The sequence below is a fragment of the Octopus sinensis genome, linkage group LG1 (genome assembly GCF_006345805.1).
Source record: "Octopus sinensis linkage group LG1, ASM634580v1, whole genome shotgun sequence".
NCBI classification, from domain to species: Eukaryota; Metazoa; Mollusca; class Cephalopoda; order Octopoda; family Octopodidae; genus Octopus; species Octopus sinensis.
This window is the reverse complement of record NC_042997.1, coordinates 14,419,977-14,447,326: the sequence shown is the minus strand read 5'-3', so window position 1 is coordinate 14,447,326 and position 27,350 is coordinate 14,419,977. Positions and strand designations below refer to the sequence as shown.

General features: G+C 38.5%; 1 protein-coding gene across 1 annotated transcript in view; it reads right to left on the bottom strand.

The window, feature by feature from the left end:
• Positions 1-1,735: 1,735 nt before the first annotated feature.
• The window catches only part of LOC115215870, a 27,102-nt gene continuing 1,487 nt past the window's right edge, over positions 1,736-27,350 (bottom strand). Inside the window, exon 2 of the mRNA XM_029785217.2 lies at positions 1,736-2,783. Within this exon, the coding sequence (XP_029641077.1) occupies positions 1,862-2,783 (922 nt within the window). The 3' untranslated portion in view covers positions 1,736-1,861. The remainder of the gene's footprint in view (positions 2,784-27,350) is intronic.

Sequence of the window (27,350 nt, the reverse complement as noted above, 5' to 3'; positions counted from 1 at the left end):
ACAGTAACAAATGAACATGTGCTTAGTGGTTCTCTCATCACCACTTCGTCATGCATGTTGAAGTTCTCACTTTTCTGATGAGGTCTAATAAGACCGAAATTATCCCCCACATTCATTTTATATCACAGTTTGCGAACAATAGCGTCGTTAGCATTAGATTTTCAGCAAGTCTAACAAGATGTCTGTCGGTAAGAGTGATAGGAGAGAATTTGTACCTTAGTGCAGACTCTCTCAAAGGATATCATCCACAAAGCACCAGTTCTTTTCAATTTTGCCGACGATGTGTATATCATTCACTCATATACACTGGCGATACACACATATACGCACACAGAACATAGGTTTTCTCACATTTTCAGTATAATAGATTCCATCCACAAAGTATTGCTCAACCAAAGGCTATGCTAGAAGACATTCTGCCCAAAGTGTCACTTAATAGAAAGCCCCTTTTTGTGCCTTGATGTATCGGAATATTTCTCAAAAACAAGGGTCTTTCAACTTTCATTGACACGATATAGTAATAGATTTACTTGCAATACCTTTTCAGTTCTCGATTTCAACATCGCTCTCTTGAAAACCTGGCTTGGTGTTGTTCCAAGTACTTTTATCGTAACACGAACGTTTTCCATGGATATGTTTTGATTTTTCTGATTTAAGTGATCATGTGTAAATGCTAAGAAAACTGCAATCTTCCCAGTTTTCTCTGTGTATTATACAATCTGTGGAGGCGCGTGGCTTAGTGGTTAGGGTGTCAGCATCATGTTTGTAAGATTGTGATTTCGATTCCTGGACCGGGCGACACGTTGTGTTCTTGAGCAAAACACTTCATTTCACGTTGCTCCAGTCCACTCAACTGGCAAAAATGAGTAACGCTGCGATGGACTGGCGTCCCGTCCAGCTCGGGAATACATACACTATTGGAACCTTGGAGGCGCAATGGCCCAGTGGTTAGGGCAGCGGACTCGCGGTCATAGGATCGCGGTTTCGATTACCAGACCGGGCGCTGTGAGTGTTTATTGAGCGAAAACACCTAAAGCTCCACGAGGCTCCGGCAGGGGATGGTGGTGATCCCTGCTGTACTCTTTCACCACAACTTTCTCTCACACTTACTTCCTGTTTCTGTTGTACCTGTATTTCAAAGGGCCGGCCTTGTCACTCTCTGTGTCACGCTGAATATCCCCGAGAACTACGTTAAGGGTACACGTGTCTGTGGAGTGCTCAGCCACTTACACGTTAATTTCACGAGCAGGCTGTTCCGTTGATTCGGATCAACCGGAACCCTCGTCGTCGTAACCGACGGAGTGCTTCCATCCATACACACTATTGAAACCGGGAAATGGGGCCCATGAGCCTGGCTAGGCTTTAAAAGGGCGCATTTATTATTTGTTTTTATTATACAATCTACGAAAATGTATTAAATTTTAAAATCGAAACCATGCCTTCATGAATTAGTTTGTAGAGACAAATCTTTTACCATTTATATTGCTTTTTCCCCCCATATAGCATAATTTTTTCCTATTCATTTTGTTTTTATGTTCCCAGCATTAAGTATATCAACACTTAACATACATTAAAGAAAAGACCGATTAAGCAATATATTCACACAAAAACATTCGGTCATTCTCTTCTAGCAAATAAAAGAATAACAAAAACGACGGTTTAAAATAAAAAAATATTTTTTCTTCATAAATAATCTTTTAAAACATTTAAAATAAAATAAAAAAAAGTATAAGTGTTAACATAGTCCAACAATTTCTGTATTTTGAACAACGTATATGAAATTTACAAATGATTTAAATGGTATGGCACTGAAGCTTTTATTTCGGTTGTCAAAGACTACCGGTATTTTAGTTGTGAGAGTTTAAACTGTTTCTTTGTTAAACTGTTCAGTCTTGTATGCATTTAGATGACACAGTTCTTTATTTTCACTGATGCCCGTATTTGCAACTTTGTTAGTATCTGTAAACGTACTAAAATCATTATGGTGAAATTGAATAGCTTTATTACTTTTTTCACCAGATACTTTTGGAACAGCAGATGCTGAATTGTTCTTCAAAATAGATTTAGGGTTTGGAGATTTCATGCATTTTGCGTGCTTATTTTTGTCGCATTTTACGTGTAAATATGAAAGGATATTCAAGTAGAAAGAATGTTTATCGTTGGGTAAAACTGGTGGTCTGCTTTGTGATTTATTCAGCTGCCATACAAAGCGTAAATTGAAAGCCAATCTGAAAATAAGCCACGTATTGATAATTCCGAAGAAAACGATTGACAAAAAGAAGAACGCAAGAGGAATACTTTCCATAGCAAAGATGTGCTGTTTGTTATAAATATAAATGAAACTAACAATTGGACAGACTCCTCGAAGAAAAATCATGGCGACCAACTCTATGAAATGCAATTTGAAGCTTGATTTTGGCTTCGTTTCTGAACGCTTAAGTTTATTTGCAATTTTTAAAAGTATAACCGGCGACGAAGTTGTTTCCATAAAGGGACCAAGCAAACCGGCAAACATGTTTTGTTCAAATCCGTTGATCACAATGTAAGTGCTGAGTGCGACGAAATGGTGAATAAGTACTGCTGGATATCTGTCTTTCATAGAAAAAATCCGTACAAAGCAAAGATAGAAATATTTGCCTATGCTGAAATTGTACGTCATTTTAAGAACTTTGGATATGTGTGCTCCTTCAGGAAAAAACAGTGGGTACCGTAAAACATCCGTTTCAATCAAGCACCAGATTGCTAGAATCACTCCAACCCATATTAGAATTTGTTCAGTTATTCTGAAATTATAAAAAATAAAATATATGATATGATATGATATAATATAATATGATATAATATAATATAATATAACAATACAATACAATATGATTTGATACACAAAATAAGATGATATAATACTTTATTGACTAAAATGTTGATGGGTTGAGGAAAGATTAATTATACGCCGAACAAATTACAAGACTATATAGAAATAAAATTGATGGTATGCATTAAAAAGCTTGAAACTAAAAAAATCCCACGAGTCAAACTAATAAATAAAATGGTTAAACAAGTGGTTAAAAGTGTATTCGGAAAAGCCATTGTTTCTATATTATATAGAAAAGTGAATAGAAATGCCATAAGAACTGTAGTTATTGTTGTTTAATCCCCCACCACTTCTCATGTCAGGCTGGGTGTAGTCTTGTTTTTGTTGCTTCTTGCTTGCTGGAGGATAGGGCCGAGCCCATGGCTTTCGCAAGCCCTCATTGACCGAAAAGATTTCTTTACCACTTGAACCTTTGTCGATCAACACCTGCGAAAAAGATATGAGCAAGGAGGGAATTTCAGAAGGCTGCATTCTGGTAAGGAATGACCAAATGCTGCGATAAATGCGTGAATTTGGGGGTTAGACACAAAAGTATAACGGCCCTAGTGCAAATAACGAGAAACGAAACCGAGCCTGTATTATTCTCAAGAGATTTTGAGATAATCAAGATTTAAAAAGAGATATCTAGAAAAGAGAACACTCCTTTATTTTACCGGAAATGCCTAGAGCTAGGAATGGTCCTTTATTTGTAAGCATGTAATTGTCTCATAACGTAAGCATTCTGCTTTAAGACTACATATAGTTATCTAAATTGTCGATCTTATTCAGCTATCATCAAAATTTTTGAAAGCATCAACGATATAGGGCAAGTTCAAGCGGATATTGAAATAACTCACATCTTCACGAATTTTGCCTGTCATTTCCATAACGGATATATCGTTTCTACACCGCATAAAATATTTCAATAATTCGTTGGATTTACAAAACTTGGGATTGTGACTTGAACCGGATCTTATGTTTATGTTTATTTGTATGATAGTTTAGACATATTAACCGTTTCATAAGTAGAGCGACGATGTTTCAGAGTTTTAGAGCAAATGAACAGGTGGTCGACGAGTTATCGCTGAACCTCAAGTCGGCCCTTATTCAAATCTATAGCAAAAGTCATTCTTGTTACGATCAGCTTCTCTCTCTCTCTCTCTAGCATAAATGTCTGTAGCTCTACGTTATTCAATTTCTCTCACTTCCACTCTCTAACATGGTAGGATGTGATTTGAGGCTGATTTTCTACAAACGACACTTTTCTGGTGTCTTGAACATTAAAATACCTTGATTCTAACGAATCCCATATTTATATACACACACACACACACAGTTATTGCGTGTTACGCTAAGAAGCAGTACACGGTACCAGAATTTTCGATCGAGCCAAATATAACTACTCCAATTGTTTTTAGAGTATCCTCATAAGTGGAGTCAGTACCGGTTAGCTTACCTGTCTGTCTGTCTGTCTGTCTGTCTCTCTCTCTCTCTCTCTACCTCTCTCTCTACCTCTTTCTTTTACCTATCTTTCATATACCGAAGTCATGTGTAAAAATATATCTACGGTATTTAAGAATTCAGTTATTAACATATCGTAAAACTCTAAATCATAACTGGAATAACATCAAAATTATGTATATTATGCAATTATATAAATGTTTATATTTCATTGAAACAGCTGTTAAAGACAAATTAGGAATCATATGTAAAATTTATGCGTGCCTGTCGCTTATTCTAGGTATTTCTTGAATTGGATAATGGCCGTCTGGTTAAGGAGTTCACTTTGAAGTCACGTGGTTTCAGATTCAGTCCCACAGTGCGGCACCTTAGGCAAGTGTCTTCTACTAAAGCCCCGGATCGACCTATGCCTCGTGAGTGAATTTGGGACCCGGACAGTATGGAAACCCGCCGTAAATGTGCAGGCGTGTGCTTGTCCTCACCCCTTGACAACCGCTGCTGGTTTCTTTACGTCCCTTAACTTATTGGTTCAACAAAAGACTAGGCTAGGGAAACTACCAGGCTTGAATAAAAAAAAAAGACCTATTGAGAAACGATTTGTTCGACTAAACCCTTAAAGGACTGAAACAAGTAACAGATAAAAGACCGTCCATTGCCCCTTTTTTTACGACATGAATGTGCGATTTGAGAGTCATGTACAGGCACTTTTGCTGACTCGGGAATCAGTGAGTTCGCAGAAACTAAAGTTTTCGAGGAAATACATAATTTAGTTGTGATTTCTATAATAGTTTAATGAAATCCAATGAGGTATCAAGAAGATAAGTAGTATTAATATAATTAAAAGGGAGCGCCATAACTTAAGTGATTGCCACTTTGTTAAGCGGGAAACCGAATCTCAGATCCCATTTTATTGTGTGTTATTGGAGCCAAAGTAGAAGATTGTGTGATCATCCGACAATCAAGGAATAGCAGATACATTTCCGTTAAAATCACACGGCAGTCATACAAAGTGTGAAGAGAAGAAAAAAAACTTTGGTACAAGAGTAGTAATTGATACACTATATCGAGAAGTATAAAATGAGTGGAAACAGCTGGAAGGCTGGTGATCATATCTCTGTTTAGCCAGAGTCGACATGGGAGAGAACAGAAAAAAAAAAGCAGGAGAGGGGGGAAATAGAGGTGGGAGAGAGAGAGAGAAGTAATTTTAGAAAGACTTTAAAGTTAATATTTTAACGATATCACGACTCATGTTTTCTCGTTGAAATGCATCTGTCTAAAGATTGAAAAACGATACTGGTTAATACATAGCTGTCTTACACGAAAATAACGTTCATGCTTACTTCCTTCTATGCGTAAGGTCCCTTAGCTGAGGGACTGATTGATTTCGTTACATTTAAAGAAAACGAAAGTAGTAGGTGATCATGTCTCTCAATAAATTCATCGGCAGGCAACGCATCCAAGAACACACTCTGCTTGGCAGAACTCATATCATCTCTCCACTTTTTAACCACTGGGGAAGTTGAAAAATCAGCACGGCAAGCGCGCGTGTTGTCGCTATTTCCAACAGTGAGACACGTCTATTTTCCACTGCGTGAAATGCAAATCACGTAATTTAGACTCATAACAAGATCCAGATGGTCGACTTGTCTGTAGTTAGTTACTCAACTGAATTGATCTGCTGTGGCCTTCTTATTGGCTGGTAAGTATTAATTCAGGAAGAACAATTTTCTTAATGAAATTAGCTTAAATTCGATCTAAAAAAAGAATTCATTTTTATATTATCTACTCCTAAACAGACTACATAGTATTAATATATAACATTGATACAGAGTACTACATGTTGGGAGAGTATATAGCAATCTGGGCAGTTTGCTGGACTTATTTAATCAACCCCCGGAAAGATAGAAGGCAAAGTAGATTTCAGCGGGACATGAACCCAATATATATAGACCGTCACTAAATACATCAGGGATTTTATCCGATGCTCTAACTATTCTAGCTAACTAAATTTAATGAACAGGTGTTGTAAACAACGGGTTATAAAAGACGTAAAAGGGAAATTGAAAGCAAAAATAACAAAGGTTTTCATTGCAAGATGAAAAAGCAGATAATGAACTTTCTTTGTTAGTAAGTCTTTCTACACATGGAATTGTGAAAATGCAACTGAGTACGACTTCTCACTCAATGAGAGAGGCAACGTGGAAGCCACACTCAGAGATGGACTGAAGGCACGCATCGAAGAATATTTCTTGATTTACTGAGAAGTTTCTCCATGGTCATACAACCGGCTAGGAATAGCAGCCAAATCTCTGGTATATCATACTCGCCGCCGTTTTAGTAACGGTCACATTGGATGCTTTAGGTCAAGACTTTCTCAAGATAGGAAATTGACACGAGTGTCACGGAGAAGGGGAGCCTATTATAATAATTTCATTGGCATCTAGGATGCTTCATAAGAATAGAAGTTTAATTCAATAATTGGCCGGTAATCGACTCCAGTACTTGACTAGTACACATTTTTATGAACTACTTAAAAGGGATTTCAACTCAGAAATATAAAAGAATACTTTGTCTGTTACTGCTATTCCTCGCCCATAAAAAAAAACTGGGCTGCGGCCATGCAACGGTATAGAGGGTTTTAGTCAAACAAATCGACTTTAGTACTTATATTCTAGGTTCTGTAATCTATCGGTTACTTTTGCCGAACTGTTGAGTTATGGGGACGTATACAGTTGCCAAGAGGGAATGGGGATACATATACACACACTACAGGTTTCTTCAGATTCTTTCTTCCAAAATCATACGCAAGGCATCGGTCGATCCCAGACTGTAGTAGATAACACTTGACCAGGATACCGCACATTGGGACTGAATCCCAAATCATGTGGTTGCAAAGAGAATTTCTCAATTATCCAGATATGTCTATAATTTCTGATGCCATACGGCCACACATTTCGGAGAGTGGTTATAGTTAATTAAATCTGCAATTAAAGCTATCGAGATTTTCTACTCACAGCAAGTGTAAATATAGCTGCAACTGAACTCACTGACCAGCGGATTCTAAAACATATCCCGCACACACACGCATTTAATTTTTCAATATGTATTTGGCAACTTATATACGAATATGAGCATTAATAAAACTCAGGGCCAAACACTAAGAGTTGCTGGATTGCAACTTGAAGAACATATCTATTTAAATAAAGAACATACCTATTTAAATGAAGTAAGCTAAATCAAATCTTGTTGCTTATGCAGCCCAAAATAAAACAAAAACATTGTTTATAAAGAAATATTCTCTCTTAATACATGAATACTTCAATAACTTAATTTGCCATTACTAGTATTCCATTCAAGAATGAGTAAATAACCTATTTAAATGAAGTCTATTATATAATTGCCATTGTTGTATTGATAAATAAAGTAACACATACAACTCACTTACTATTATCATATAATAAACAAACAGAAGTTTATATACGGAGTTGATCTTTTTTCTACTTCAATTATTATATGAGATCGATGCTTTCAAGAGATCAATCAGCTGAACCATCTGCAGAGCAGCTTTTGAAACTCGGCGAAGGGTGAGTTCCAATTGATAAAGAACAGTTTCTCACACCCAATCCAATTCTTTTTCTTTTTATTCTTTTTACTTGTTTCAGTCATTTGACTGCGGCCATGCTGGAGCACCGCCTTTAGTCGAGCAAATCGGCCCCGGGATTTATTCTTTTGTAAGCCTAGTACTTATTCTATCGGTCTCTTTTGCCGAACCGCTAAGTAACGGGGACATAAACACACCAGCATCGGTTGTCAAGCAATGCTAGGGGGACAAACACAGACACACAAACACACACATATATATATATATACATATATACGACAGGCTTCTTTCAGTTTCCGTCTACCAAATCCACTCACAAGGCATTGGTTGGCCCGGGGCTATAGCAGAAGACACTTTCCCAAAATGCCACGCAGTGGGACTGAACCCGGTCGATGATTTGGTGGATGAAATCTTTCCAAATCTTCTTCGTAATTACAACAAAACAGATTGGATCCGTGAGCGAGCTATCCTAGCTCTAAAAAAGGTTGCCGTATATAGCATTAATAATATGCTTTTGAATAAACTTCCGGAAGAAGTATTCACTTATAACTCAATTGACACATACACACATACAAACATATATATACGTATATACACATATACATACATATACATATATATATACATACTCTTTATTCCCTTTTACTCTTTTACTTGTTTCAGTCATTTGACTGTGGCCATACTGGAGCACCGCCTTTAGGTCGAGGAAATCGACCCCAGGACTTATTCTTTGTAAGCCTAGTGCTTATTCTATCGGTCTCTTTTGCCGAACCGCTAAGTAACGGGGACATAAACACACCAGTATCGGTTGTCAAGCAATGCTAGGGGGACAAACACAGACACACAAACACACACACACATACATACATATATACATATATACGACAGGCTTCTTTCAGTTTCCGTCTACCAAATCCACTCACAAGGCATTGGTCGGCCCGGGGCTATAGCAGAAGACACTTGCCCAAGATGCCACGCAGTAGGACTGAACCCGGAACCATGTGGTTGGTTAGCAAGCTACTGACCACATATACACATACATATATATATATATAAATATAATCATTGTTATTATAAAACATTGTCCTATTGTTATGGCACAGCATTTACACGTTCAAACAATATTGCTCTTATCAACATTATCTCCACCAATAATACTATATATAGGCAGGCAGGCATACCCACGCATGTACGTGAGTACACACGCACACACACACACACACACACATACACACACGAAACAATATTGTTGGTTTCTTTTAAAGAGCAGGAGTCTATCATCTGACCTTGACAGCTTTTTGATTTGCTGTTTTAATTAAGCACAGCACAGCAAAGGCGGATGTGTATACATAGTGTGAGAAATATTAAGTGAAGTATGAAAATGATTTGTGGTATTCAAGTTTCTAGGAAGCTATATGGGATTGGCTGAAAATGACATGATGTAATTCATCCGGGTTCTTTTCTTTCTTTCTCTTTAAATCCTGCTCTTCACTTGTCCTTTATCTCGCTATTAATAACAACCTTAGACGTTCGAGTCAACAAAGCTGGTCGCTCAATCCGCTAAAAATAGCAACCAGACACCCAACAAATTATGCCCTTCTCTTTAAAAAAAGAGGGGACAAATTTGGTAACAATAAAATACTCATACGAACCTATATAACTGTCTATAAAGAAACCGATTACAATACATTAAGTATGTTTATTTCATAATGTATTTTTTTCTTTACCTTCTGTTACAAAATACATAATCTTTTTAAGTACATACTTAATAAAGTTGTATTGTTTGTCTTGTATTGACTTTACCAGATTTTTTTTTATAAGCAACAAACAAGAAATCCCTATGAGTTACTCACAAAACTAGTACTTGGGGTAGTCACTCCTCTCGTGGATCAAACAAAAGTGGAGGCGCAATGGCTCAGTGGTTAGGGCAGCGGACTCGCGGTTGCAGGATCGCGGTTTCGATTCCCAAACCGGGCGTTGTGAGTGTTTATTGAGCGAAAAAGACCTAAAGCGCCACGAGGCTCCGGCAGGGGATGGTGGTGATCCCTGCTGTACTCTTTCACCACAACTTTCTCTCACTCTTACTTCCTGTTTCTGTTGTACCTGTATTTTCAAAGGGCCGGCCTTGTCACTCTCTGTGTCACGCTGAATATCCCGAGAATTACGTTAAGGGTACACGTGTCTGTGGAGTGCTCAGCCACTTACACGTTAATTTCACGAGCAGGCTGTTCCGTTGATCGGATCAACCGGAACCCTCGTCGTCGTAACCGACGGAGTGCTTCCACCAGGATCAAACAATAGTCCTTGTAGGCGGTGAAGTGACAGTCATTTAAGCGTCTCGACTCTCTGCGACCTGAGTTCAAACCCTCCGAGGTTAACATAGTTTTTTAAAAATTTTTATCCTTCCAAGGACGATAAAGAAAATACTTGTGCTGTAGGTGCAGGTATGGTTGTGTAGTTAAAAAGTTCGCTTTGAAATCAATTGGTTTTGGGCTCAATCTCACTACGCGGCACCTAGGGCAAATGTCTTCTCAATAATCCTGGGTCAACAGATCAATGCCTTACGAGTGAATTTGGTAATCGGAAACTATGTAGAAGCCCATCATTTGTGTGTGTAGTATGTGTGTGTGTGCGTATGTGTCGCGCCAACGCTTGATAACCGGTGTTGGTTTGTTTACATCCTCACAACAGCGCTTCGGCTAAAAAGCCGATAGAGCAAGTACTTGACTTTAAAAAATTAGTACCGAAGGTTGATTTGTTCGACTAAAACCCTCCAATGACTTAAACAAGTGAAAAAATAAAAGACGGTATCTTGGTGAACAGCAAAAAAAAAAAAAAAAAAGATATCACTGGGACTAGTTTCAATACTAAGTTGGGATGTCATCAGTAACTGAGTAACCTTTTTGGCTGAAATCTTCAGCACAGTACAGCAATCTGTAACAAAACACTGTTAGAGCACCAGCTACTTGTTGGCCAAACAAGCTGCATTTTCAATGGAATCAGTATCTGATTTAATTAATCCTTTAGTAATACCGGATTTATGAAGTGTCTCTGTGAACAGGAGAAATTTAACAGGACAGAAACTAATCCAGTCGATATCTTTTTTTTTTTTTTTTCTGTCCACGAAAATATCGTTTATCTTTTATTTGTTTCAGTCATTGGATCGCGGTCATGCTGGGATACTGCCTTGAAGAGTACGTACTTTTTTTTTTAATCTGGCACTTATACTGTTAGCTTTTGTCTTTTTGTCAAACTGCTAAGTTAGGGGGACGTAACAAACTAATACTGGTTGTCATGCAGTGGTAAACGGAAATACTCACAAACACACGCGTGTGCGCGTTTTGCCTCCACACAGTTTCTTAGTTCTTTACTGCCCACAAGGGGTTACACACAGAGGGGACAAACAAGGACAGACAAACGGATTAAGTCGATTATATCAACCCCAGTGCGTAACTGGTACTTATTTAATCGACCCCGAAAGGATGAAAGGCAAAATCGACCACGGCAGAATTTGAACTCAGAACATAGAGACAGACGAAATACCTATTTCTTTACTACCCACAAGGGGCTAAACACAGAGAAGACAAACAAGAACAGACAAACGGATTAAGTCGATTATATCGGCCCCATTGCGTAACTGGTACTTATTTAATCGATCCCGAAAGGATGAAAGGCAAAATCGACCACGGCAGAATTTGAACTCAGAACATAAGACAGACGAAATACCTATTTCTTTACTACCCACAAGGGGCTAAACACAGAGAAGACAAACAAGAACAGACAAACGGATTAAGTCGATTATATCGACCCCAGTGCGTAACTGGTACTTTTTTAAATCGATCCCGAAAGGATGAAAGGCAAAGTCGACCTCGGCAGAATTTGAACACAGAACGTAACGGCAGACGAAATACGGCTACGCATTTCGCCCGGCGTGCTAACGTTTCTGCCAGCTCGCCGCCTTCGCTTCTACATAGTTTCTGTCCCACCAAATTCACTCACAAGGCATTGGTTAGTTCGGTGCTGCATAGTGAAACAACTCGAAACCACATGGCTGCAAATCGAGCTTCTTAACCACACTTAAAAACAAAATATTTTACATCCGCAATAGCGCTCCCTGGTGAGGTATGGTGGAGGTACTCAGTATCTTGATGGGTCGGGATTTTTTTTAGAAACATATGTAAACGTAACGCAAAACAGATCTTTAAGCAAAATTATTAAATAATCTTTGGAAGGATTAGAAGAGGGCATGATGTTATCGGTGAACAGAAACACAACTGACATTCAACCATAATCAAATATAATTTCTTTATGTAATTCCTTATCTTTCTTTTTATTTTTTTAGCATTTTTACCTTTTACGTTTTTTATTTGTTTCAGTCACCGGAATTTGGCTATGCTGGGGCACCGCCATAAAAGGTTTATTAATTACTCATTGCGGCGTAGTTAAGGAGGTAGCATTGCAAACACGTGCTTCCGGCAAGTGTCATATCCCTTATAGCTTCAGATCGACCAATCACATGAGAGTCAACTTGATAAACGGAAACTGCGTGGAATCTCATATGTGTGTGTGTCTTCGTGTTTGTGTTTGTCTTTCCCACCATCACTTGACATCCGGTGTTGATTTATTTGTGTCCCCTTAACATAGCGATTTGGTAAAAGAGATCGATAGGATAAGTACCAATCATTAAAAATAAGGAATGCGGTCCATTTGTTCGACTAAATTCTTCAAGGGAGTGCTGCAGCATGGGCATAGTCCAATGATTGAAACAAGGTACATATTTAGAGCCTTATTCTTTGTTGCTTTAGACAATTCAATGACGTTCGCGTTTTTGTTTTCAAAAATTGAGATTCTTATGCAAAATATATTAACATCGATATGCGTTTTTGAACTACATAGAGAGAGAGAGAGAGAGAGAGAGAGAGAGAGAGAGAGAGGGAGAGAAAGAGAGAAGAGAAAGAGAAATGATTTTCTATATAATTCGATCTCAGTATTTCTTGATTTGTAAATAAGCATCTGCTTATGCTTTATTTCCGAATCGAACATATTATATATTTTGGAACTGGTGCTCGAAGTACTTCTAAAGCTATAAATAATATAACATTCACATGCTATTATTTATAGCTTTATGCGTACTTTGAGAACCAGTTCCAAAAAGGAACTATTCCACGTTTTCTCGAAAGCTTATAAACTCTTGTGACGTCAAATTCACACACACACACACACCACACACACACACACACACACATTTATATATAATAGACAAGGAAATGTCAAAAACACGGCATATGAATAGATACAGGTGAGTGTTCACGACTAGTACAAAATGTCGAACGAAGGGCAAATAACAGCTGGGTGTAAATAATATATTTGTCGAGTTTATAATAAAAGAAATGAGAGAAGCCTCTACCAATGCATCTTTCGTGGTACAATGCTTCAAACAAACTACAACGCTCTTCAGTCGAGTCTGTATATGAGCGTTATATTAATACATCTGTTTGTTTTGGACACCACCTGCCTTCGTTTTTTGTTTTTTTCGTAAAGCCTCCCTATATATATATATACACACACACACATTGTGTGTGTGTGTGTGTGTGAGAGAGAGAGAGAGAGAGAGAAAGAGAAAGTGTTCTTGATCCTTATCACCATTTTTTATATTCCCCATATCAATCGAGATAATGTGTCATTCATAAATCATTATTAATGGATTTGAATAAAAAATTACTACTAAACAAAAATCGAAGAGAGAGAGAGGGGGGAAGGAAGAAGAGAGAGAGGAGGGGAAGAAGACAGAGCGAGAGGTAGAGGAAGAAGAGAGAGAGCGAGAGGTAGAGGAAGAAGAGAGAGCGAGAGGTAGAGGAAGAAGAGAGAGCGAGAGGGAGAGGAAGAAGAGAAAGCGAGAGGTAGAGGAAGAAGAGAGAGCGAGAGGGAGAGGAGAAGGAGAGAGAGATTTAGGGAGAACAGAGGTAGGATTAACTTAATCCTATTAATCCACTCGTATTGTTCAGTCGGCAGACTATCGGACATTTTTTTTTAACGTAATGCTGTAAATACCAGGAATTCTACAGAACAATCTCTAACTCGTAGTTGCCCACTTCTACTTTCATCCGGGCATGTCATTAGTTGTCTGGATTTCACCCCCAGGTCAACCAGATTACGCATGCTCCTTGACTCAATCAACGCCAGTGGTTCAGAAACATCTTGACGTAGTAGTACAATGGAAATCAAACGAAAATATTGTTGTCGGCGCCATTAAAGCGCAGGCATGGGTGTATGGTCAACAGGCTAGCTTTGTAACTAAATGATCTCGGGTTCAGTTTCACTGCGCGGCACTTTGGACAAGTGTCTTCTGTTATAAATCTGAGCCAACCAATGATTTGTGAGTAAATTTGATAGATGGAAACTGTGTGGAAGCGTGTAGTGTGTGTGTGTGTGTGTGTGTGAGAGAGAGAGAGAGAGAGAGAAAGAGAAAGTGTTCTTGATCCTTATCACCATTTTTTATATTCCCCATATCAATCGAGATAATGTGTCATTCATAAATCATTATTAATGGATTTGAATAAAAAATTACTACTAAACAAAAATCGAAGAGAGAGAGAGGGGGGAAGGAAGAAGAGAGAGAGGAGGGGAAGAAGACAGAGCGAGAGGTAGAGGAAGAAGAGAGAGCGAGAGGTAGAGGAAGAAGAGAGAGCGAGAGGTAGAGGAAGAAGAGAGAGCGAGAGGGAGAGGAAGAAGAGAAAGCGAGAGGTAGAGGAAGAAGAGAGAGCGAGAGGGAGAGGAAGAAGGAGAGAGAGATTTAGGGAGAACAGAGGTAGGATTAACTTAATCCTATTAATCCACTCGTATTGTTCAGTCGGCAGACTATCGGACATTTTTTTTTAACGTAATGCTGTAAATACCAGGAATTCTACAGAACAATCTCTAACTCGTAGTTGCCCACTTCTACTTTCATCCGGGCATGTCATTAGTTGTCTGGATTTCACCCCCAGGTCAACCAGATTACGCATGCTCCTTGACTCAATCAACACCAGTGGTTCAGAAACATCTTGACGTAGTAGTACAATGGAAATCAAACGAAAATATTGTTGTCGGCGCCATTAAAGCGCAGGCATGGGTGTATGGTCAACAGGCTAGCTTTGTAACTAAATGATCTCGGGTTCAGTTTCACTGCGCGGCACTTTGGACAAGTGTCTTCTGTTATAAATCTGAGCCAACCAATGATTTGTGAGTAAATTTGATAGATGGAAACTGTGTGGTAGCGTGTAGTGTGTGTGTGTGTGTGTGTGTGTGTGTGTGTGTGTGGTTCGGCAAAAACTTAAAAGAAGTACTTAGGTCGATCTGTTCGACTAAACACTTCATGGCGTTGCCCCAGCGGCTCTTAACGCCTATGGTTAAACTGAACTTCCTTTGTTAATCTTGTAAGAAAAAACCGCTGAAAACGTGCTGATTTTCAAAACGGTAAAAGTGTATACAACAAATTAAAAGGCTGGCTTATTAGCGATTAGAACCTGAAAGCAAAACCAATATAGGTCAGAAAAGTAACAGAGGGTGCTGACTAGAACCGCTTATACGAAAATAAGAGTTAAAATACGCACGCACACACACACACACACACACACATATATATATCATTAAAATAAGCAACAGGATATCAAGTAGTGATGGAGTACAACCGTTTCAAGCAACTCCATTTCATTCAACAATGCAATCATTACATCAATTCAAACGCAGTGCCATCATCAGCTGCAGAAATGAATAGAATTGTAACCAGTTCCGAATTGTGTAAATGTGTATAGGATAATATATCAGTTGAATAAAGCTACAACATGGTCTGGTTTTTACGCTTTTTATCATTGTATTTAAAACAATTTTTTTGTAATGTTGAAGTGTATCAAACATAAAAAAAATTTGTGTGAAGGTGCATGGCTCAGTGCTTAGAGCGTCGAGCTTACGATCGTGAGGTTGTGAGTTCGAATCCCGGACCAGGCTACCTGTTGTATTCTTGTGCAAGAAACATTATTTTACGTTGCTCCAGTTCACTCAGCTGTAGAAATAAGTTGCAACGTCATAGGTGCCAAGCCGTATGGCCCCTTGCCTTTCCCTTGGATAAGCTCGGTGGCGTGGAGAGGGGAAGCTGGTATGCATGGGCGACGAATGGTCTTCCATAAACAACCTTGCCCGGACTTGTGCCTTGGAGGGTAACTTTCTAGGTGCAATCCCATGGTCAGTCATGACCGACGGGGGTCTCAGCTCAATATATATATATGTATACATACATACGTACATACATACATACATACATATATATATATATATATATATATATATATATATATATATACATACATGTGGAGTCACGTGGCCTAGTGGTTAGAGCAGCGGACACGCGTTCGAGGGATCGTGGGTTCGAATCTCAGACTGGGCGTTGTGTATGTTTATGAACAAAACATCAGAGATCCACGTGGCTCTAGCGAACTTCTGCTGACTCTTTCGCCACATGTATACATATATACATGCATACATACATATATATATATATATATAATATATATATATATATATATATATATACACATACATATATACATATATATACACTTACATACATACACACACACACACACATATATATATATATATACATACATATATTAGAAGGTTTGGAGATGATGTACAGGTATTTTATATTAGAAGAAATGAGGTACTCAGAAATTCGAATGGTTTTATATTTACAGATATTTATTTGTATATTACATGTTTTTATACATCATATAACTTATATCATATATTAGCGCTTTCTCCCATTCTAGTGGGGTTTTTAAATCGAACTAAGTTCCTGTGAAAAAGTTTTGACCATTTTATAGTGTTATTGAGTGTGTAGTGGTGGGGAGGGATATAAGATAGTACAAGAGGCTGATGAATGGGGAGAAAGGGAGAGAGAGAGAGAGCATGTGTGTGTGCGTGTGATATCTCATTATCAGAGGCTTCTTCGTGTAGCTTCTTTAAATTGCCTCATGTTCTGCAATTAATTTTACACTTTGCACTGGTTGGTGACCATAGCTGGGAGCAAAAATCAAAGCGGATTAGGACAATGTCCTCCAGAGGACCATCATGGTTTACTGATCTCTCGATTTAAACATTCTTAGAATCCATCCGGTCAGCCGCCTGCATTCCATTGCCGACTTAGGAACATGTACATAGAAGGATGCATCATTACTCATGTAAATGTCCAAGTCTCGTACCGACTGCGTTTCTGGGATTGCAATCCCTCCAGGTGCAGAGTATTTTATTGGTAGTGCATTTAGTTTTGCATGCTGATAGCATAAGACATGAAACTTGTCAGCATTAAATTGCATGTTATTCTTAGCCCACCTGTATGTTTCATCTAGCTCATGCTGCAGGTGCATAGTATCTTCAGAGTTCTGTATCACCTGTCAGACTTTTCTATCATCTGCATAACTTGTAATCGTGGCTCTCTGTGTGGCTGAGGGTATATGTGAGAGAACCATTATAAACAGCAGTGGTCCCAAAACAGTGCCTTGTGGAACACCGCTCATCATTTGCGTGTCACTGGAGATGACCCCATTGGCTACTACTGCTTGACTTCTATCTTTTAGAAAGATATGCAGTCATTCTCCCATTTCCCGACTATGCCGAGATCATGCAGTTTGTGATATATCATCCCATGATCAACTTTGTCGAAAGCCTTTGCAAAGTCGAGATATATCGCATCCACATTTGAGTGGTTGAGTAGCTGTTTCAACACCTAGTCAGTCAGCAAGTCATTTTCCTCAAGGAAGGTGATTAGTCTTTTTCTAACTATTCGTTCCATGATTTGCTGATGTGCGAGGTCAGAGAGATTTTTGATCTCTGCTCTGATACATACATACATCATACATACATACATACATACATACATACATACTACATACATACACACACACACACACACACATATATATATATATACATACATATATTAGAAGGTTTGGAGATGATGTACAGGTATTTTATATTAGAAGAAATGAGGTACTCAGAAATTCGAATGGTTTTATATTTACAGATATTTATTTGTATATTACATGTTTTTATACATCATATAACTTATATCATATATTAGCGCTTTCTCCCATTCTAGTGGGGTTTTTAAATCGAACTAAGTTCCTGTGAAAAAGTTTTGACCATTTTATAGTGTTATTGAGTGTGTAGTGGTGGGGAGGGATATAAGATAGTACAAGAGGGTGATGAATGGGGAGAAAGGGAGAGAGAGAGAGAGAGAGAGCATGTGTGTGTGCGTGTGATATCTCATTATCAGAGGCTTCTTCGTGTAGCTTCTTTAAATTGCCTCATGTTCTGCAATTAATTTTACACTTTGCACTGGTTGGTGACCATAGCTGGGAGCAAAAATCAAAGCGGATTAGGACAAATGTCCTCCAGAGGACCATCATGGTTTACTGATCTCTCGATTTAAACATTCTTAGAATCCATCCGGTCAGCCGCCTGCATTCCATTGCCGACTTAGGAACATGTACATAGAAGGATGCATCATTACTCATGTAAATGTCCAAGTCTCGTACCGACTGCGTTTCTGGGATTGCAATCCCTCCTGGTCCAGTGTATTTTATTGGGATTGCATTTAGTTTTGCATGCTGATAGCATAAGGCTTGAAACTTTTCAGCATTAAACTGCATGTTATTCGTCTTAGCCCACTTGTGTGTTTCATCTAACTCACGTTGCAGGTGCAAAGCATCTTCAGGGTTCTGTATCACCTGTCAGACTTTTCTATCATCTGCATAACTTGTAATCGTGGCTCTCTGTGTGGCTGAGGGTATATGTGAGAGAACCATTATAAACAGCAGTGGTCCCAAAACAGTGCCTTGTGGAACACCGCTCATCATTTGCGTGTCACTGGAGATGACCCCATTGGCTACTACTGCTTGACTTCTATCTTTTAGAAAGACATGCAGTCATTCTCCCAATTTCCCGACTATGCCGAGATCATGCAGTTTGTGATATATCATCCCATGATCAACTTTGTCGAAAGCCTTTGCAAAGTCGAGATATATCGCATCCACATTTGAGTGGTTGAGTAGCTGTTTCAACACCTAGTCAGTCAGCAAGTCATTTTCCTCAAGGAAGGTGATTAGTCTTTTTCTAACTATTCGTTCCATGATTTGCTGATGTGCGAGGTCAGAGAGATTTTTGATCTCTGCTCTGCTACCGCTGATACATACATACATACATACATACATACATACATACATACATACATACATACATATGGTGGCTGTCTACCTCTTATGCAAAATTTGATCACCTCCTGTACCTACACTTTAGAACCATTATGGCATCCGATGTGACTTTTTAAACCAGACAATGTTTTGAAAAGACATCCATATAGATTGCATATCCAATTTAGGCTACCAGGAGCTGCAGATAAGTTCTGATCTTAAAATATGTCTAGTTATTGAAACCGTCCAAAAAAGGTATGTGCGAGAGGAATGTGATCCTCCAAGCCGTCTCAGGATAGTAACTCCAAATAAGACTTGGTTCGTGACGATATGGAAAACATGTAAAATTGATGAGATTGATAGTGCTAAATTGTACTATTATGTAAATAAGCTTTGCCAGTCACAAGTTTTCTTTACAAATGATAAATATCTAGTCACTACTGTTATCAACAGTTTTGAAACGAGAAAGGAATGTTAATGAGTTGTTAAATGACACTAAAATAGATCAATCGGTTCCATCCTGTCGGCGATATGAATTCATGTACACAGACACGATTATATGTACGTTTGCGTGCATACGTATACACACACAACACAACGCATGCATATGTATGAATGCAGTATGGCCAAAATTTAATTTTTGATGAACTGCAAATACAAATACACATATATGATTGGGTGGTTAGATCGTTGGGTAAACTGCTTCGTAACATCGATCCGGCTCCTACGCTATGGGCTCAAATCCTGCCAAGGGTAATTTTACATTTATGTCCAACCCATGCTACCATGGAAAGCGGACGTTAAACGATGATGATGATACTCTTTTACTCTTTTACTTGTTTCAGTCATTTGACTGCGGCCATGCTGGAGCACCGCCTTTAATCGAGCAAATCGACCCCAGGACTTATTCTTTGTAAGCCTAGTACTTATTCTATCGGTCTCTTTTGCCGAACCACTAAGTTACGGGAACGTAAACACACCAACATCGGTTGTCAAACGATGTTGGGGGGGGGGACAAACACAGACACACAAACATATAAACACGCATATATATATATACATACATACGACGGGCTTCATTTTAGTTTCCGTCTACCAAATCCACTCACAAGGCTTTGGTCGGCCCGAGGCTATAGTAGAAAACACTTGCCCAAGGTGCCACGCAGTGGGACTGAACCCAGAACCATGTGGTTGGTAAGCAAGCTACTTACCACACATCCACTCCTGCGCCATGATGGTGAGTTTCTGTTCACCAAATTTGTTCAAAAGACATTAGTCGACCCAGAGCTATATGTAGATGACACTTGCCCAAGATGCCGCGCACTGAACCGAAACTACATGGTTGCGAAGCAAGCTTCTTTACCATCTAACCATGTCTACAACCTCACACTCCCGTGCAAAAAGAAAAGAAAAAGCCTAATATATTTTCATATAGTTGCACGTTAAAATGTAATATATGTGCAACAAAACGTCCCTAATCTACAAAACCCTTCAATGAGTATTACGTTAGCCACAATTAGAATCCCAATAAAAGACATTCACGCAATATCAATGAATGTTACAGTATACAGAATAAAACCATCATAAACCAAGACCTCTTTAACAAGTCCAACCTTACGAGAACGAAAGGCAACATAGACCAACGGGATCACAAGATGTAAGAGACACAGGCAAAGAAGTATATCAAACATATATGACCATCAGCAGCAGCTTAACGGATATCATTTAAGCTGTTTGCTATAAGCGCTGAAATCCTTTGATTATACGTTTTTAAAAGCATATTTTTAATGAAAAGCCTTCTTTTTACAGTGTAAATCCATTTTGGAACTAATATCTCAGATATGACAGGAGAGATTGAACTGTACGTAAATGAAATTGAATTGTCCATTATAATAGAAGGATCAAGAAAAAGCATTTTAAAAAGAAAGGAGTGTACTTTTATGTTCTTTTCAAATAGAAGTGTACGGAAAGTTCCTTTTAATGTTTGAATTAAAAGTTCTAGCGTTTATAGCTTTAATTACTGCGTGATTAGCTCGTTTTGCTTGTATGTTAGGCATAACTTCAAAGAAAAATAATTATATGCTGGTTGATTATTCAAAGATCAAGCAGTTTTTCTATGTGAAACTGACATCTACAAGGCGCAGGAATGGCTGTGTGGTAAGTAGCTTGCTTACCTACCACATGGTTCTTCTACTATAGCCTCGGGCCGACCAAAGCCTTGTGAGTGGATTTGGTAGACGGAAACTGAAAGAAGCCCGTCGTATATATGTAGCGGTTCGGCAAAAGTAACCGATAGCGTAAGTACCAGGCTCAACAACAACAAGAAATCGATAGAATAATTACTAGGCTTACAAATAATAAGTCCTGGGGTCGATTGCTCGATTAAAGGCGGTGCTCCAGCATGGCCGCAGTCAAATGACTGAAACAAGTAAAAGAGTCAAGGGTAAAGAATAAGCTACTGAATAAGAAAAACTGTTTCTTTGCCTTACTATATAAACAATCTGTTTACATTTTCAGAAACCTCGTCCTATTGCTGCAAAGAATGGACCTGGCAGGTCTAGATTTGTGGAAGGACAGATTACAGAAGACTGAAATTCAAAATTCTAATCCTACTAAATATTTGGTAGATGGAAGGTCTACCTCGATATAACTGCAACTGCTATGGGAAAATACATGTTTGAAATTGCTAGTTCTTCAAAAGAGAAAAGCTTGTAACTTGCAAAACAATGTAGAGTTGCCAAAAAAACATTATCTAATGACCATTACATAAAGGTTAGAAAATACTTGTTTCCCTTCTAAAGGATGTCCAAGGAAATCTCTATTGAAGAAAATCGCAAAAGCAAGATTGCACTTTTTGGCCAAGTTTGTGAACTGTGACAAAGTCTAGTTTCTGAAAGTCTTCTAGACTGGCGAATCAATATTTGAACTTTATATCAATTTCCTATAAAAGGTAAAGGGCAACCAATTCTTGAGAAGCGGGCTACATGGGACATGGAACGTTAGCAGGCGAATCAAGGTAAGTTTTCGTTAGGTGTGCCATTGAGAAAGACCCGCGAGCTGCAGTTTGCCTTTCGTTGCTTTAAAATTTTGGTATTGAGTGAATTTAACAACCGTGAAGCAAGAAAGGGGTCCAACATGACCCCAAACGATAATAGAAACACGCAAAAGGTAAAAGACAAAACTAAACTAAAAATTTTTAAAAAAAAGACAAAAATTCAGGGGAATATTTTTGTGAACACCAGTCTACTTAAATTTGACATACAAGCGATATTAGAACATCGATTAGGGCACAGAAGTGATAACTAGCGATCACCTTAACAATGAGACGCTGTAATTAAAATGCAGTTGTCAAAGGTGAGCGCTAAATATATATTTTTTGTTTGTGTTGTCAAGTTTTACTATAATTTATTTCGCGGTCTGAAATTTAAATTTCACAAAATCGAAACACTCCAGTTCATTTTGTTCTTTGTTTATGCGGATAGATGTGCATATTTCACGGTTAGGTTACGAAAGAATCGGTATCTATTAACTAATTTATGAAAACATTAGTAAGATTTTCCAGACAAGTTGTTGGTATTGTTTCCGATTATGTATGTGTGTGGGGGGGAATTAATGGGGTATCATTTTCCCTCTACAGCGAGCTGGCAGAATCGTTAGCACGCCGGGCGAAATGCTTAGGAACATTTCTTCTGTCTTCGTGATTTGAGTTCAAATTCCGCCGATGTCGACTTTACCTTTTATCCTTTCGGGGTCGATAAATTAAGTACCAGTGAAACATTCAGGTCGATGGGATCGACTATTCCCCTCCCCCAAAATTTCAGGCCTTGAATCATTAGCACGCCGGGCGAAATGCCGCTGAGTTTTTCGCCCGGCGTGCTAATGATTCTGAGTTCAAATTTCGCCGGGGTCGACTTTGCCTTTCATTCTTTCAGGGTCGATAAATTAAGTACTAATCGTTTCTACTCTAAGCACAAGGCCCGAAATTTGGTGGGAGGGCGGCCAGTCGATTAGATCGACCACAGTACGCAACTGATACTTAATTTATCGACTCCGAAGAGATGAAAGGCAAAGTCAACCTCGGCGGAATTTGAACCCAGAACGTAAAGACAGAAGAAATACCTATTTCTGTACTACCCACAAGGGGCTAAACACAGAGAGGACAAACAAGGACAGACAAACGGATTAAGTCGATTATATCGACCCCAGAAAAGATGAAAAGCAAAGTCGACCTCGGCGGAATTTGAACTCAGAACGTAGCGACAGACAAAATACTACTAAGCATTTCGCCCGGCGTGCTAACGATTCTGCCAGCTCGCCGCTTTATTAATTGTCAATTCTTGTATGCCCCATGAATGAATAAGTTCATGGTTGTTTTCAGCGAAATGTTTACTATAACGATTTTTGGGGGCTAATGCAGTTTCGCAGCTCGGATATTTTCCTTTTGAATGGCAGTTTTCAACACAAATTCTAGTCAACTAAACACTTTTAAACTTCGTATACTGGTAAGGCTAAAAATTAGGGTTAGGGTTAGTGAAGGATGTTGTCTCAGTTTTAGAAGCAGCAAATGATTTTAGCTCTATAGAGGCCATTGATTGGTTAAAATTCGAAAAATTAAACTACGTTAAACTTACAAATTACAATTTTCTCAAGAAAGCCAAGAGAAAAAAATGTTTTATTTTGACACATTCTACCGGTATACGAAGTTTAAAAGTGTTTAGTTAATTAGAAATTGTGTTGAAAACTGCCGTTCAAAAGGAAAAGATCCCGCAGCTCTCCTTGAAAAATGCATCTTTTTTAAAAGTATTTTGTCAGATTCCTACGTTTTAGATGTCGGAGATTACGAAAATGCAAAATGCAAAAATAAAAAAAATAAATAAATCACCCCCCCTCACCCCTCCCGTTTAAAATTTTGAACTTTTTCGAAATGTTTTTCCCTATGTTTTAGATGACAGAGATTCCGGATATGCAATAAACTACGTTTTGAAACTTTTAAATTCAATACGCATATAGATCGATCGATCGATCGATCGATAGATAGATAGATAGATAGATAGATAGATAGATAGATAGATAGATAGATAGATAGATAGATAGATAGATAGATAAATAGATAGATAGATATGAATGTCTTCCTGGGGCTAAAAACAACAGTAACACCGTCTTCTATAGGACCGCCACATTTTGTTGATAAACATATTTTATGAATAAACGGAAACGGATAAATAGATAGACAGACAAATAAATGGATGAAAAAGTTCAAAATTTAAAATTTGGGTGGGTTGAAATTTGAGCCCCTTATTAAACTTTATAACATTAATTATTAATATTACTCTTTTACTCTTTCACTCTTTTACTTGTTTCAGTCATTTGACTGCGGCCATGCTGAAGCACCGCCTTTAATCGAGCAACTCTACCCCGGGACTTATTCTTTTTGTAAGCCCAGTACTTATTCTATCGGTCTCTTTTGCCGAAGCGCTAAGTTACGGGGACATAAACACACCAGCGTTGGTTGTCAAGCAATGCTAGGGAGACAAACACAGACACACAAGCACACACACGCATATATATATATATATATATATATATATATATATATATATATATATATATATATATATATAGATACATATATACGACGGGTTTCTTTCAGTTTCCTTCTACCAAATCCACTCACAAGGCTTTGGTTGGCCCGAGGCTATAGTAGAAGACACTTGCCCAAGGTGCCACGCAGTGGGACTGAACCCGGAACCATGTGGTTGGTAAACAAGCTACTTACCACACAGCCACTCCTGCGCCTGTTTGTTTCCCATAAAGTGGCTCACACGAGGATGTGGTGTATATTTAATTTACCTTATAATTATTATTTACGTTTATTTATGGCATATACAAGTAAAACGCAAATTCTTTTCACTTTAATGTTTTTTGTCTATTTAATTTCGATTTGCATATGTTCATCAATTCGTTTTTAATTCGACTGCGGCCATACTGGAGCACCGCCTTTTAGTCGAACAGATCGACCCCAGTACTTATTCTTTGTAAGTCTAGTACTTATTCTATCGGTGTTTTTGCCGAACTGCTAAGTTACGGAGACGTAAACGCACCAACATCGGTTGTCAAGTGATGGTGAGGGGGGGGGGACAAACAAACATACAAATACATACATACATACATACATACATACATACACACACATATACACGACGGGCTTCTTTCAGTTTCCGTCTACAAAATCCACTCACACGCCCGAAGCTATAGTAGAAGATACTTGCTCAAGGTGCCGCGCAGTTGGACTGAAACCGGAACTATGTGGTTGGGAAGCAAGCTTCTTGCCATACAGCCACTCCATGCTTGTATTTATGTATGTGTGGCTGTTTGTATGTGCCCTCCCACCTCCACTACTTGATAACCAGTGTCGGTCTGGCTACGTCCCTGACACCTAACGCTTCGGCAAAAGAGACCGGTAGAATAAGTATCAGCCTTTGAAAACAAAAAAAAGTATGAGGTGGGGGGGGGGTCGATTTGCTTAACTAAGACCATTCAAGGCAGTCTCCCATCCAACACGACCGTAGTCCAAAGACTAAAAATAATAATAGATACAGACACACATATGCACAAAGTGTGCGTGTGCGTGAGAAGAGAAAGGAGAGTGAGAGGAGGTGGAGAGAGAAAGAGAGAGAGAGAGAGAGAGAGAAAGGTTATTTCTAGGAAAGCAACACTTCTGTTATTTTATTTACACTTAAATTTCTATTTCACTTTTAGTTTGTGCAATCACACCACACACACGTGAGAAAAAGAAAGAACGTATCTAAGTATTAAAAGGCAAGTTACTGATAAATATTAAATTTCCAGGAACTGTTACCGTCCTATTTAATTTCAAGTTACGATACATTATATGTAATGTTGCAATTATATCGTTAGTCGCTGGGAGTATTTAGTTTAGTATTCATGTCAATTACAGGCAGAAGTCATTTCGTCACACGATATTTACGTCAGCGTTACGATTAACGGGACACGCACAAAACCCACACCTTATAATAATAGATTTGAGTTTGTTTCTTTATAACATTCTAGAACATCCGTTTTTTTCTAAATGAAATTCTGCAGAGTTTAGAATACAAATAAGTTGATAAACTTTAGGGAAAATAATTAAAAAAAAGACGTATTTTCTTTTGGAGGAGTTTCGGATATTTGTATTCGATTCGCTCCGGTTTTATTGACACTTCTCTTTTACTTGTTTCAGTCATTTGACTGCGGCCATGCTGGAGCACCGCCTTTAGTCGAGCAAATCGACCCGGGACTTATTCTTTTTGTAAGCCAAGTACTTATCCTATAGGTCTCTTTTGCCGAACCGCTAAGTGACGGGGACGTAAACACACCTGTATAGGTTGTCAAGCAATGCTAGGGAGACAAACACACACACACACAAACACACACACATATATATATATATATATATACGACAGGTTTCTTTCAGTTTCCGTCTACCAAATCCACTCACAAGGCATTGGTCGGCCCGGGGCTATAGCAGAAGACATTTGCCCAAGATGCCACGCAGTGGGACTGAACCCGGAACCATGTGGTTGGTTAGCAAGCTACTTACCACACAGCCACTCCTACTAATTGCCGTAATTTTAGCATTTTAAACTTTTTCTTATCTATAGGTCTGAAGATCAATATTACACAATCTACATCTTGGGGAATGGTATTTCGGTAAAATGGGATTAAAAAAAATATACAGGAATACAAAATAAAGGAAAAAGATGGAACTATTTGAATAGGTTTGGTCTTGGGGTTTTAACATCAACGACGATGAGGACGGCTCCTTTGATGAGGATCTTTTATCTTTGCTTTTAGTGATTACACCGTGGCCATACTGGGGCACTGCTTTGAAGAATTTTAGTCAAACGAATCGCGACACCCATATACCTATTTTTTTGATGATGATGATGATGAATGATTTTGATGATGATGATGATGATGATGATGATGAAAATTGTTTGATGATGGGAGTGGGGTTGTGGCGAAACAATAATTTTCTTTAAAAAAAAAAAGGATCTAACAGAAAAGATCCCCCCCCAACCCCAACCCCCCGAAAAAAGGCTTCTTTTAAGTGGTTTGAAATGTGGGACTTCTTATAAAATTTGTAAGAATCCCGAAAGAATCGTATATGGGTCAGCTATTCTGAAAGTCCATCAATGATTTTTCTCAT